Source organism: Sceloporus undulatus, chromosome 2 (assembly GCF_019175285.1).
Source record: "Sceloporus undulatus isolate JIND9_A2432 ecotype Alabama chromosome 2, SceUnd_v1.1, whole genome shotgun sequence".
NCBI lineage: Eukaryota > Metazoa > Chordata > Lepidosauria > Squamata > Phrynosomatidae > Sceloporus > Sceloporus undulatus.
The window spans coordinates 213,869,851-213,884,580 of NC_056523.1; the positions used below are offsets into that span (position 1 = coordinate 213,869,851).

Here is a 14,730-nt window from a genome sequence, read left to right on the forward strand (position 1 = left end):
CAAGCGTGGGCATCTAATGGGCATCTAAAGCAAGCGTGGGCATCTAATGGGCATCTAAAGCAAGCGTGGGCATCTAATGGGCATGGGTGGTAGGAGCAAATTTTCATCTCCATGGGAATCCTGGGAACTGTAGTTCTGTGAGACATTTAGCCTCCTATGTCAGACAGCTTTAGTGTCACAATAAACTACAATTCCCAGGATTTCCACTTTGGTCCAAAACACACTGCAGAAATAATCCAGTTTGAGACTGTTTTAACTGTCCTGGCTCAGGAATTGTAGTTTACTGTGACATTAAAGCTCTCTGACATAGGAGGCTAAATGTCTCACACCACTACAGTTCCCAAGATTACCTAGCATTGAACCAAGGCAATTAAAGCAGTCTCAAATGGGATTCTGCACCGATGGATATGAAAACTGGCAACAGCTGCTGTACCTTTAAGGTCATAAGAAAGAGGGATTTCCCCAGGTGTTGCTTGGCACTAAACCTGGTATCAAGCAATACCTGCTGAAATTCCCTCTTCTACACAACATATAGGGTCGCCCTAAGTCTAAGACAATGTGGGCTGCATTTGCATTGCAGAAATAATAATAATAATAATAATAATAATAATAATAATAATAATTTGTTTTATTTATATACCGCTATTCCAAAGATCATAGCGGTGAACAGCAAGTAAGCTAATCAGCAAGTAAGCTAATTTGCCCCCAACAGTCTGGGTACTCATTTTAGCTCCCTCCTCGGAAGGATGCAAGCCTGAGTCGAGCTTGGGCCCTTTTGCTGGTCTTGAACCTGCAACCTTCTGGTTTCGAGTGAATGGCTGCAGTACAGGCATTTACCCACTGCGCCACCAGGGCTCCAGTTTGATGCTGCTTTAGCTGCCAGGGTTCAGAACAATTCTTTGTTCATTTTAAAAGACTATTCAGACTGCATCTGCACTGCAGAATTAATGCCTTATGAAGGGCTTTGACTGCCATGGCTCCATCCTATGGGATCATAGGATTTGTAGTTTTGCAAGACATTTAGCCTTCCCTGACAGAGAGCTCAGGGGTCACAACAAAATGCAAACCCCAGAATTTCACAGCCCTGAGTTATGACAGTTAAAGTGGTGTCAACCTGGATTATTTCTGTGATGCAAATGCACTCCTGAAGGCACACGACAACAACAACAACAACAAATTTGACTACTTAAAAGAAAAAGGGGGTGGCATGAAACAAGCACAATTGGGAAAAGAAAATCATAAGAGACTGGGTGAAATTTTCAAGCATGGCTCTTCATGATTCAAGGCTGCACCTGCACTGCAGAGATAATCCAGTCTGACACCACTTCAACTGCCATGGCTGAATGCTAAGGAATTCTGGGATTTGTAGTTCGTTGTGGCACCAGAGCTCTCTGACAGAGGAGAGTTAATGCAGAAATAATCCAGTTTGAGACCACTTTAATTGCCCTGGCTCAGTGTTAGGGAATCCTGGGAACTGTCGTTTAATGTGACAGAGAAGGCTAAGTGTCTCACAAAACGACAGTTCCCAGAATCCCACAGCATTGAGCCAGGGCAGTTAAAGCAGTCTTAAACTGATTTATTTCTGCAGGGCAGATGCAGCCCATTATGGCTCCCCATGACTAAAAAAACCCCTGTCTGTCCGCACTTCAGCATAAAAACCCACTGAGTGACCTTGGGCAGTAAGTCACACTCTCTCAGCCTCCTCAGGGGAAGGCAATGGCAGACCTCCTCTGGACAAACCTTGCCAAGGAAACCCCATGATAGGTTTGGCAGTTGGCACATAGGGTCTCCATAAATCAGAGGCGACTTGAAGGCACACAAGCACAACCACAGCAGCAACAACCACAGCCCCAGGAAGCCTTACAATCCCCCCGTGGGCTCTTCCTCCTGGGCACCTTCCTCAGTCCCTTCTCCTCCTCCTCCTCCTCTCCCCAAAATGGAGGCACTCCTCCTCCTCCTCTTCCTCCGAGTCCCGAAGAGTCTTTCCGTTGCCTGGCAACCGGTCCCTCTCCCATGATGCCCCGGGCGGGACGCCAATGGTTGCCAAAGGCTTGGCTTTTGGGAAGGCAGCACCTGCCACCCTCCCCTCCATTCATCCAAGGCTCATGGCCACCCTCCTCAGGAAAACCTAGCATGGGGCTTTCATGGCCAGATTTGTTCAGAGGGGGGTTGCCATTGCCTTCCTCAGAGGCTGAGAGAGTGTGAGTTACTACTGCCCAAGGGCAATCTAGTGGGGTGACCTTATCATGCCTCTATTTGACTTGGGGTTTTCTAGGCTTGTTTCTTCAGACAGGGGTTTGCCATAGCCACCCTCTGTGGCTGAGAGAGTGTGACCATCATGGGGTTTTCTTGACAAGGTTTCTTCAGAGGAGGTTTGCCATTGCTGCCCTCTGAGGCTGAGAGAGTGTGACCATCGTGGGGGTTTCTTGGCAAGGTTTGTTTAGAGGGGGTTTTGCCCTGGCCATCCTCTGAGGCTGAGAGAGTGTGACTATCAAGGGTTTTCTTGGCAAGGTTTTTTCAGGGGCTTTTGCCCTGGCCAGCTTCTGGGGCTGAGAGAGTGTGACCATCATGGGGTTTTGGGGCTACTTTCTTCAGAGGGGTTTTTGCCATGGCCATCTTCTGAGGCTGAGAGAGTGTGACTTCTATGGGGTTTTCTTGGTAAGGTTTGTTCAGAGGTTTGCCATTGCCTTCCCTTGGGGCTGAGAGAGTGTGACTTGCCCAAGGTCACCCCATTACATGACCGAGGGGAAGATTCAAACCCTGCTCTCCACAATTGTAGTCCAATGCTCACTAGCTCTCTATAACCTCTTCTTGCGTGCCTTCGAGGCATTTCACCAAGGTCAGTTGCCAGGCTGGCTAAAGGATTCTAGATGTTGTTGTTGTGTGCCTTCAAGTCTTTTCTGACTTATGGTGACCCTAAGGTGAACCTATCATGGTCTTTTCTTAGCGAGGTTTGTTCAGAGGGAATTTGCCATTGCCACCCTCTTGATTAAGGCGCCTTACAGACGGGCCTAAGCGGCGCCATCGTTGCACCAGGAATACGCGTGAGGGGTGGCGCTTCCGGATGCGCCTTGCCCCTCGGGCGTATTCTGTACGGCAAGATGGCGGTGCCCTATATAGACGGGCGCGGCCATCTTGACGTAACTGACGCGCAGCGTCCGGACGTCTAAGCCCGGAAGAGCCGTTGCGAGTGCGCACTTTGGCACTTGCGGCGGCTCTTCCGGGTTGCCGGAAGGAGTGCGATTTCTGCACTCTTTTTTGCAGCGTGGAGGAGTCGCGCGGTTTGGCTGCTGCGGCTCCTCCGCGCTGCAACTGGCAGCAGCCCAGGACCGCCCCTTTTGGGCGGTCTGTAACGGGCCTAACTTTCAATATCAAACAGGATCTGGTGCCTTTAGACCCCCCAAAATCAGTAGTGGAATTATTAAGAATCTATATAATTACATTAAATCATTTTGTTAGTATTAGGTAGAGAAAACAAGTGAATAAGAAATGGAAAAGTGGAATGTTTTCACTTGAATTTTAAGGCAGAGGGTTCTTGCACTGAAAGACTAGCTACAGTGCAGTCCTATATACGGTTGTCTCAAATTAAGTGCTTTGAAGCAGGTGTATTGTTGCAAGCTTATGGGTGAGAGAGGGAATGGGACTCTACAGCTATGCAAAGGACAGTTCTCACATGAAGAAAAGATCCTTTTCCTTTCTCCTTTGTAGAGAGTTATGAGATTGCTCCCTCCTGGTTTGTTCAACTGGTGGATGACTGACTAGGCCCTGGGAAGACAGTGAGGTCCATTAGTGGTAACAGAACAGAAACTGGCCCTTTCAGAAAACAAGTTTTTGATGGCCCTTATAGAAGTGTTCTGGACTACCCTGCAACGGTTGCAGCAATGGTGCAAAACTGTTACACCTATTCCTCAAAGGATGGAAGGAATTAAGCTACCGTAACCCCAAGAGTGGATATCTTTCCTAATATAATACTGAAGTGGGATAGCCAGGAGGCTACAACATCTCTCTCTGCAAAGGTATGCACAAGTTTTAGCTGCTTTGCTTATGTGCCTACATGCTTTTGTCTGCTTTATCCAAAATGCTTTGGACAAGAAGTGTTTTGGATTTTTTCCAGAACCTGAAACATTTGTATATACCTTGGAGATGAGACCCAAGTCCAAACATATACTGTAATTGGTTTATGTTCAGTGTAACATTTTATAAACATAGCATGAAGGTAATTTTATACATAATATTTTTGGGCATAAAACAAAATTTGTGTACACTGAACTGTCAGAAAGCAAAGGTGTCACTGTTCTAAGGCACCCATGTGGACAGTTTTGGAATTTGGAGTATATTGGTTTTCCAAATTTCAGAGATGGGAAACTCAACCTGTGCATACATTTCAGCTCTAATCACTTGAGCGACATCTAGTGTCAAGTCCGTGATACATTGTTGAAAATGCCGGCCTGTTTTCATTTGACACAACTCCATAGCATTCAGTAGACTCTCCACGTGGATATGAGTGACATGGTCAACGTAAACACAGTTATTTTTCATGTGATTATGCAGCTTTTCTTAGAAAGGTGACTGTAAGGGGTATGGAGAAGAAATTGTCATGTGAATTTGGTCACATCAACACACTTCTTAAACTAGTTGTATCAAAAACTTAGTACTCCACCCAACAGACATAGTGACAGAGAAACAGACAGAGAGCACAGTATCATATAACAATTAATTCCAAAATTTAGGTACAATGTAACTACATTATTCATACATTTATAGAGCAATCCTGCCCACTGACTTCAAACACAGGCATACCACCTTTAACAAAGCCACTGACAGGAAAGCTGTATTTTATTAAGTATTTTTATGGCAACACAGCTCTCCTTTTTTCCTCATCCTCTTTCTAGCTAGAAGAGGGTTTTTTTAAAGCAGTATTGGCACTGAAAGGGATGGTGATGGAGGGCTGCAAAAGCAGACTTTTGGTGCTGGGTTGCAGCACTAGGTATGCAGGAAACAATACAATAAAACTTAATCTGGGAAATAACAAGATTATATTCTAGTTGATTCTGATGGAGCTGTGTGTGGCTGCCTACAGCAGGCAAGGCAAACAGCACTTGCCTCCAGAATCCCTTACTGAGCATTCCTAAAAAGCAAAACAGAGAAAAGGAGAGCAAATAAACCTGACCTACAAGCTACCTCCAGTGTGTTAAAAAAAGGCTGGATCTATAAATTCAGCCACCAATATGGAAATCATAAGAAATGTGGAGATGGGAGAAAGAAAAAAGTCATCCCTTGACACATTTTGGAAGAAGCTTCCAAGTGGTCTCTAGAAGATTCAAAATGTTTTTGATTACTTATGCAAGACTTCTTGTATAATTTCACATGTGCATATTGATACTGTTGAATTTTTAAAAATTGCTTAACCTATCATTATTCTTTCCATGTTATTTCTGCCTCTGATTCCAAATGGCCTGTTAAAATAATAATGCCTAGGAACATATCTCCTTTGTAAGCAAAGATATATCTTTGTTGTGATGTTGGAGCCTCCAATAAATTCTAAAACTGATGGTCTTAGTAAGCTGGATGAGAAGATGCAGGGAATTTTTTCTTTTCCTTTTTTTAACCTCATCTGGCAGCAATCGAGGAGAATGATTTACGGTACATGAGCTCCAAGACCAGTATTCATTCACCTCCAGCGTGAAGTTGTGTGACTGGTTAGTATGGCTCCACATCTCTCCCACCCTGTTCAGTTACCACCAACCTTCTCTTTATCAGATCGCCAACCTAGGAAAGGTAAGGAGCACAGTGTTTTCAGGGGTGAGGGGGATAAGGAATCCAATTTGTCTTCTAACCTAGGGCCACAAGATTGTTCAGTAACGTTTTAAAACCCATTCACCTGCTGCTGACCTTTTTTTTAAAGCCCATATGTACTCTTTAATTCTCCCTCTCTCTCCCACTATGTTTCTCCAAGTGGGTTAATTTAATTAGCCAATCCTCTGGAGCCTTAAACTAGTTAATCCATAGGTTTCCATGCAGATAATTTCTACACACACCAGGATCAGGAAATATTGATAATTCAAAATGATTGCTGCCATTGATTCTGTATGTGTGAATGATACTGATTAGAATTCCCATTTACACAGTAAGTACACAATAAATATATGAAGAGACTATTCTTTTTAACCACCTTGATTTTCATTCTCTGTAAATAGATTACATTGACATTGAAACCGGGACAATTGGCTCACTAAAGGAAATGTAGTCAATTGACTAGGTTAATTGATTAAATTTGCACAAGTGTCCATCCATGAGAATAAAATAATTCCACTTTATAAGAAAATGTCAGTGTAAAGAAAAAAAGCTTTTTAGATAAAGCACATTCACCAAACTAGCTATCTTTTAGGGTTCTCTTTAGAGGTGAGTGGGTATCCCATTTCTATGAATTCATTTTTATATACTTATTTTATTTCTATCCAACCTTTCTCCTGGCACAGAGAGGAAGCCTTTCTTGCAGTACACAGAGAAAGTCATTTTACTTAACTTGGTTTTCTCCCAGCATGGAGGAAATTTATCCCACTTTTTTTCCTAGCAGAGAGAGAAATATATTTTATTTATATTCTGCTTTTCTCCCCGAGTAGTGCTTGCTTTTTCATAACAATTTAGATAAATGCTGCATTCCTAATTAAATCTCATACAGCTGGGAGGAATGGAATACATCCATTGATAAGATTTTGGGAGGATACATGACAGGATTTTGATGCCCTTGAGTTTATCAGTAGTCAGTAGAGGGAGACTGTGAGAGAAGAGTGCTGTTCATTTCTTTAATATGGCACCATTTGTGTATTTGGTATAAGATGGTAGATCTCTGGTAGGGTTGCCATAATTGTCCACTTTTACCAGGGACAAAATGTGGAACAAATTCAAGACCAAACTGTAGGACAACTGCAGGACAAAACTCAGCCCAAAATGTAGGACATTGAAGAAAAATGGTGGACCTTAAATGTCCTACATTTTGAGCTGAGTTTTGTCCTGCAGTTGCCCTACAGTTTGATCTTGAATTTGTCCTACATTTTGTCCCTGGTAAAAGTGGACAATTATGGCAGCCCGTAGGGAGACTACAGCCTAGGCAAAGGATGACTGGGGCATGGATTTGAGTTTTTGCTAGTGGGACAGAGAGGAAAAGCCATATTGGGTCATGTTGTGAAGAGAGAAAAAAATAGACTAATATAGATCAAAAAGAGAAGTACGAATTAAAGATAAAGATGACCTATGTACCTGTTCAATAGGATGGATGGAAACATTTCTGGTGGATGAGAAAAGCATATGAAGCAAGAAGGACTTAGGAAGAGAGATCACAACATCAGCACTCAGCACCCTTCACTCATGTGCTGGAAACAAGTCATCTGGCACATTCTTTAAAAATAAATTATCTTCTGAAAATCCAGTGCTGTCACTGCTTTCCATCCTGGTTCATCCCATTAAGAGCAGTCTTTCATTACTCTCCATTTCTTCAAATCCCTACTCAGAATCACATTTTAATGTTTTACACCTTTCTTCCAAAATGGCATCCAAGGAAACATGCAACATTTAAAAACAAAGCAATTAAAAAGCTTTATGTACAAAAGTTAAAACACAGATAAACTAGACTTATTTTACACTAAAACAAGGTTCCGCAACCAGGGTTCCCTGCAACCCATGGGTTCCATAAGAGATCACTAGTGGTTCTATAAAAAATCACGACTTAAAAAAAAACACAAACCTTTTTGAGCTACGGATATAACTGTTGTTATGCAGGGGTTCTCTGAAACCTATAATTTTAATGCAAGAGTTCCCTGAGATATGAAAATTATTCCAAGGGTTCCTCCAGGTTAAAAAGACTGAGAAAGGATGGAGTAACACCATGGACCTATAAGTAATCAAGGTCAGCACCCCTTATTCATGCATATTGGTGATCTTAAGTTGTGCGAAATAACCCCAAACCACCTGTTACTATTCTAAGTCAGCCCTCTAAACCTAGTTCATCTCCCAAACAGATTATCACACTAGGGCCAATTCCACAACAATCATGCTATTGGAAGATAACAGAAGCATAGCACTATAGTGATCTATAGTTCTGCACAGTTGCGCAGTTGCACTATAACAACGAAATAAAAGTGAAACAAAAACACAATCACATTGCACATACAAAAGCTGACCATACTGCTGTATTGTTAGTATATCGTGATTCGATGTTTCATACACGCGTCATTATCAGGCTATTGCGCATGTCCCAAAAATATGGTTTCGTACCAAACAGAACAAATTTTATATTTTTAACAACATGATATTTATACAGTTCAAATAAAATAGTGCACCATACCTCAGAATAAGACAGAAATCTACTCCCAAAACAATCCTAGGTATGACAGTGAATTGTCTGTACCTAACTGCAGTCTGGGAAAAGCTTCCCAATAGTACTCCACAATAGCACAAATGCATCATTGACCTGTTACAGACTGCCAAAATAAAGCTGCTTTGGGTCTCTTTGGAGGTATGCTATTTAAACGATGCATGGGTCCTAAGAGTCCAGAGGTTGCACCAAAGCTACACTCCATTCCTAAGCACCGGAGTGCAGCTTTGGTGCAGCTTCCAGATTCTTAGGATGCATGCATCATTTAAATAGCATACCTTCAAAGAGACCTGAAGCAGCTTTATTTTGGCAGTCTGTAACAGGCCATTATTAGCTTCTGTGCCTTTCCAATAGTGTGAATGAAGTGCTATTGGCAAACCATTCATGGTGTTTCCCCATTAATAAGAAGTTACGGGACGATTCCAGGTTATTCACAGGACACGTAATGGATGAGCACAGTGTCATGTGAAAATCTTCACGTGAACGCACTATAATAACGGGAGCATTCAGTTTTTCTCATGTTTCAAAACTTTGTGTAATAATCTCCATAGACAATGACCAGAAATCATGGAATTTATAGTCCAAAACATCTCAAGGGCATTAAGTTGGAGAAAAGCTGCTCTTAATTTTAAATACAGCACAATGGTTAATAAAGTCAGCCCTCCATATCTATGGATTTTTTTTAATCCATGGATTCAAGCATCCATGGTTTGAAAATATTTAGAAATTATATAAATTCCAAATAGCAAACCTTGCTTTTGCCATTCTATATAAGGAATGCCATTTTACTACGCCAATGTATTTAATGGGACTTGAGCATTCATGGATTTTTTTTAAACTTGAAATTGATGGCAGCCAAGCTAAGAACCAGTCTCAGGGCAGTAATGGAGAATGTGGCTGTACCAGGGACACATTCTTTCAGCTTCTTCTGAGATTTGACACAACAGACTTCGGCTTTGGGGGTTAAGAGGAAGAGGAATCCCTGGGTTTCTCTATCACCCCACTACCAAAGTTGGAGCCTTCTGCTTTGGGAATTATGAGGAAGAATCCAGAGATTCCTCCTACACCTCACTCCTGAAGTTGGGGGCTGCTGTCTCCCATTCTTGCAACAGCCTAGAGCTAAGAAGAGGCAGATTCCCTGGGTTCTCTCTCTACCCCACTCCCCAAGTTGGAGGCTGCTGTCTCCCATTGACACCTCAGCCTCCTGCTTTGGGAGACTTTGGCGTGTTCTGTACGGGCCAAAAGTATGTGCATGGCACGTCCTAGGGTCAGAAAGTGGTGTCGCCATCTTGATGTAGCAGACACTTAGCATCCGCATGCCGTGGCATGATAATGACGCCGCAAGTGTGCCATTGGTGCCTTGCAACGTTATTACTGCACCGCAAAAAGCCACTTTTTGTGGCTTCTTTTTGCTGCGCGGAGGAGTCGCGTGGTTTGGCCACTGAGACTCCTCCACACAGCAAATGAGGGCAGCATAGGCAAACAGTTCATGGGCCACTGTATAAGGAAAATAAAGGCCATCCAAACCCCATGATCTCTTTCCTGGTTGTGAGCTGCCAATCTAAATTACATCAGTGTTTTGATTTGTTTCTTAAAGACTGTTTTTATTTGTTGTGCATTGCCTCAAGGTGAGAGAAAATGAACAAATAAATGGACAAAATATATATGGGAAGTTGTGATTTATTTATTTTTGAATCTCTGAATCTCATTTGCCTTTTTGTTACCCATTCACCCAACTTTGAAAGATCTTTTTGGAATTTTTTAGAAGCAACTTTGGCTTTCATATCATTAAAAATTTCCCTTTCCCTTTCTCAAAGCTGGATTTAAACACACTGAGCATCTGGAATGTTTATGAATGGGCTTTTTTAATCACAGAAGTTCACCACCATCACCACAACCATAGCACAATCCGAATTAACAGATAGCACATTTTGGATCCTTGAAATAACTTATGCATTATATGGCAATCCCAGTCTCAAGTGTATGAAGGCAACAGAAGATTAGGAGAGTTGAATATATTTTACCATCTTGATCACTGCAGCAGCATCACTGTTAGGCAACAATGAACATGGAATAAAGCCCAGTGTACCCATCACATATCTAGTATAGGGAATAGGTGCAACATGGCTGCTTCCCATGCCACTTTGGCAACACTTGAAAAAAGAAAAACAGTGAGAGATGACCAACTGACCTAGTGTGGCTGGCATACTAACATGAGCTCAGGAAGTAACCATGTTGGTCTAACCCTGAAATCCAGCAGTGAGACAAACAAATTTCCAGACAAGGTTGTAGCAACCCTATGCAAGGGACAAGAGGGATAATGCATTTATTTATTACAAACAGACACTAAAATGTTATTTCAAAAAGGCACCAAAATGATACCTTAAATTGTACCAAAGAGAGGAACCACCTTTAGAGCTATCAAACACACCATCATTTAATAGACAAAGCTGTTCCAGGAATGAGATATTGTCACAAGGAACTGGGGGAAAGCAAGAGGGAATGGGCAGCATTTGGAAAGTACACAAGAAAAAGCACCAAGGTGTTGTGTGTATCTGCCAAGGGCTGACAGCATTACATTCTAGCTGGTATAATTGTGACTGAAATATTATTTCCACTGAGGTTGTTATTGCTTTCGGGTGCTTAAAATTTGCTTTACCACCCAGCCAAGAGACAATGTAGAAAATGACACACACACTTCCAAACCAATTTCATTTAACTCAGTTTCATACAGCTAAATAACAGCTACGTTACATATACATCTCCCAAAATCATTATGGGATAACATGAAATATTTCTTCTGCAAGAGAAGGATAAAAAAAATGGCTTTCGTTAAAAAATACCTTTTCCTGTATTGGGCAAAGTCAAGCCAGTTAATCATGTAAATGGTCCAGATTCAGGAAAAGGATGAGGCCTAAAAACACACCCACATAGATGATCTCCCATTCAGAGAAGTCATTCTTCATTTGCCCACCAAAATCCCCCAAAACAGAGTATGCAGTTCTTTGTGAGGATTCACATCTGCATCAGCACCATTATGGTAGGCAGCACCAAAGTCAATGTCAATGTGTAAAAAAAGAGAAACAGCCCACTGGAGGAGTTCAGATCCGCCTCGATGTGACTGGATCGTCCATGTCCCCGCGGCTGGGGTTCTACAGTGATGTATCCATTGATTATGCGGATCCGCGGAGGTGGATCAGTCATACTGCAAGGAAAGAAAGACAGAACAAACCGTTCTGATCAGATTATTATTCAGCAAAAAAGCAGCAGGACAGATAGAATAGTAGAATCATATGGGTGGATGCTGTACTTTCCTTATAGCTGTACTTTTAATTGCTCATAATTCAAGGGCATACAAATATTAATTTTTGTTTAACTGTGTTCTGATACAACTTCTGTACTTTTGAGAGTTCATCTTGTTGTGAGTCGCATTTAGTCCCAGTTTGGGGAGAAAGGTGGGATATATATATATATATATATATATATATATATATATATATATAGTCATGTGGAATGAGACAAGAAAATACATAGTCTTATGAAGTGAGGAGTAGGTTTTGTGACACATTACTGAAAGGGAGAAAACAACATGGACTAATTGTACTTCAACCCCAAAGCTGAGTATTTATATAGATCTTAACATTGACTGAACAATCCTTAAAATTAGGGCTTGCCACCTATTCCATAGTTAGTAGTGATCCTTTTAAAACAACTATTCCCTCAAGCAATTAACAGACGGTAGACATACCTTTGTGCATTACATCCATGTTATTATATCTGAAGGGCACATACTAAGAATACGTGTGATATGGCAGACATAGGCTACTGCCACACTACAGAAATAAATCAGTTTTGATACCACTTTAACTTCCATGGCTCAGTGCTATGGAATTTGTAGTTTGGTAGGGCACCAGAGCTCTCTTACTATCTCACAAAACTACAAAGCTCAGATTCCATAGCACTGAGCCATGGAAATTAAATTGGTGTCACACTGCTTTATTTCTGCAGTGTGGCAGCAGCCAAAGATCAGTATAGACTTGTCTAGGAGGAGACTTGCCAGTGGTTCAGAGCAGAGACAACATACGAACCAGGCACTTTCTTAGGCCTGCTTCTCACTGTGGGCAATACCACAGCTAACTTGCAAGTATAGGCTCCCATGATGAAATGCGTCTCTTATAAAATGCAGTAAAATACAATTTTTCCAGTCTGAGCATAGCTAACTGAAAACTATCTATACATAGAGAATTTATACATTATTTCTTTTATTTCAATACTGTATTTATAACTTGTATTTCTATAATAAATTCAAACTTGAGGTGAAATACATATAAAACTAAAAACCGCAATAACAAAAAAGGTTCATAAAATCAGCAGTATAGTTTTGGAAAGAGTATTCAAAAATATGCAAGAAATGATAGGAAAACGTGTTTCTGGATTATCAAGAAACCCTCACAAAAAAGAAAGCCAGTCTAACAAGAATCTTTGCAGTTCAGGATTTATTCTATGAAAAAGTCTGATATGGTCATTTTTCAGAGGAAACATTTTCTCCACAGGGAACACCAGTTTTTGTGCAGAAAACCCCATTTATGCACATAGGTAGTATTATTTTCTGTGTATGTAATACCATTTCCTGTTTCCAGTGCTGAAAATAGATCTATTCTGTGCAAAAGCCACAAAGGATTGTTGTGTACAAAACAGAATTTTCTGAGCAGGGAACAGCATGTGATGCACAGAAAATCATATTCTATACATAAATACTATTTTCACCCAAAAATGCTGTTTTCTGTGAAAAAATACCATCAGCAAATTTTTGCATAAAATAAACCCTGAATTGCAAATGGTCTTTGAAAACAGTGCAGTGGGAAGAGAGTTGCTAAAATTGCTTGTAGCTTCCTTTAAGAAAATTAGGAAATAATGACATCTTATCAGCAACTGCAGATTTTAAAAACATGCAAAGGGGGGGGGGTCATTCTCCCTGATTTTCCTCATTTCTTTTTTTCCATTGAGCCTTTTCTAGAAGTAGATCTTTACTCAAGAAGCATAGCTATATCTGCCAGTGCAATCTTAAAACGTGAAGCCTTCCATCTCATCATCTTCACCCACCCCCTTGTGGCATACTTCAAGACTTTGTCTTACAAGTAAATGGATGCATTGAAGATGAGATGTAAGGAAGAGGGAGACTGAAGAAAAATCAAATCAGATGAAGCCTACAAAATTGGTTCCAGATCCCCTCAAAATGCCCAGATGTAAAGAAAAAATCCAGGAGAACAACTACTCACACACAGAAGTGTATGTTGTGTATATATCTTATGAAGGTTCAAGCAAAAAAGCTGACAGTCTTAATCTTTGCCTATTATTCCCACTTTGAATAACTAGGTCAAAATGTTCTTTTAAGTTGCAGGTATTAAATCCCAACTGACAAAATAAAAAACATATTAGTTTCAATTAAGCACTATCAGGCTACTACAGCTGACCAAGTGTATTAAGACCAGGAAGAGACAGGGAGCACTTTGGGATTCTGAAAGCAATTAGTATCCCTTTTAAACACTTACCTCTCCATGGCTAAAAGCCCCCATAGGACACTCACATGTTCAACAAAAAGAGCCAGCGGCAATTCTACAGAACAACAGCCCCGACAGCAGATGTGTCAATACATTGAGCCCAGACCAAAGTACTGCAATAAAACCCACTGCGTCAAGAAATCAGAACCAGGCTCTCCTGAAGTTACGAAAGGTCCTGTCTCAAACCTAGGTCCAAAACACACTGCAGAAATAATCCAGTTTGAGACCACTTTAACTGCCCTGGCTCAATGCTAGGGAATTCTGCATGAGACATTTAGCCTTCTCAGAGAACTCGGGTGCCACAATAAACTACAATTTCCTAGCACTGAGCCAGGGCAATTAAAGTGGTCTCAAACCGCAATATGTTTTGGGCCCTAATGAGCTCCCTGGTTTGTTCATAAGCTGTCAAGTTTTTGCACATATCTTTAGAAATGTGTGTGAATGATTTCACTTTAGTTGGAATGTCAACCAGAAATCATCATATACCGTATACACTTGACTATAAGACGACCTCATGTGTAAGTCAAGGGCAGGTTTTGGGGCCAAAATTATGGATTTTGATATGACCCTTAGATAAGTCGAGGGTAAAAGTTAGGGGCATGCAACAAAGGATCTAATTGATGAAGCAAAGGAAAACAATGCCAGAGAACCTACAAAATGATGGCAGGCATAAGGTTTTGGCTCACACTAAATGCCGGATGGAACAGAGAGCAGGACACATTGCACTCATGCCTTTCACCAGGGGATGGGTCCTTTTTTAAATAAGAGTTAAATTATAGTATTTACATTGACCTG

The 14,730-nt window shown here is 41.2% G+C and overlaps 2 protein-coding genes across 4 annotated transcripts in view; both read right to left on the minus strand.

Moving 5' to 3' along the window:
• The window catches only part of DNAH6 (dynein axonemal heavy chain 6), a 174,208-nt gene extending 172,291 nt beyond the window's left edge, over positions 1-1,917 (minus strand). Inside the window, exon 1 of the mRNA XM_042449592.1 lies at positions 1,865-1,917. The gene's annotated coding sequence lies outside the window, so the exon portion shown is untranslated. The remainder of the gene's footprint in view (positions 1-1,864) is intronic.
• Positions 1,918-10,660: 8,743 nt separating this feature from the next.
• The window catches only part of TRABD2A (TraB domain containing 2A), a 79,354-nt gene continuing 75,284 nt past the window's right edge, over positions 10,661-14,730 (minus strand). For 2 of the 3 annotated variants that reach the window (XM_042449600.1, XM_042449599.1), the window contains one exon: positions 10,661-11,579. In XM_042449600.1, coding sequence (XP_042305534.1) covers positions 11,390-11,579 — 190 coding nt within the window. In that variant the 3' untranslated portion in view covers positions 10,661-11,389. The remainder of the gene's footprint in view (positions 11,580-14,730) is intronic. The other variant, XM_042449602.1, reaches the window with a different exon arrangement.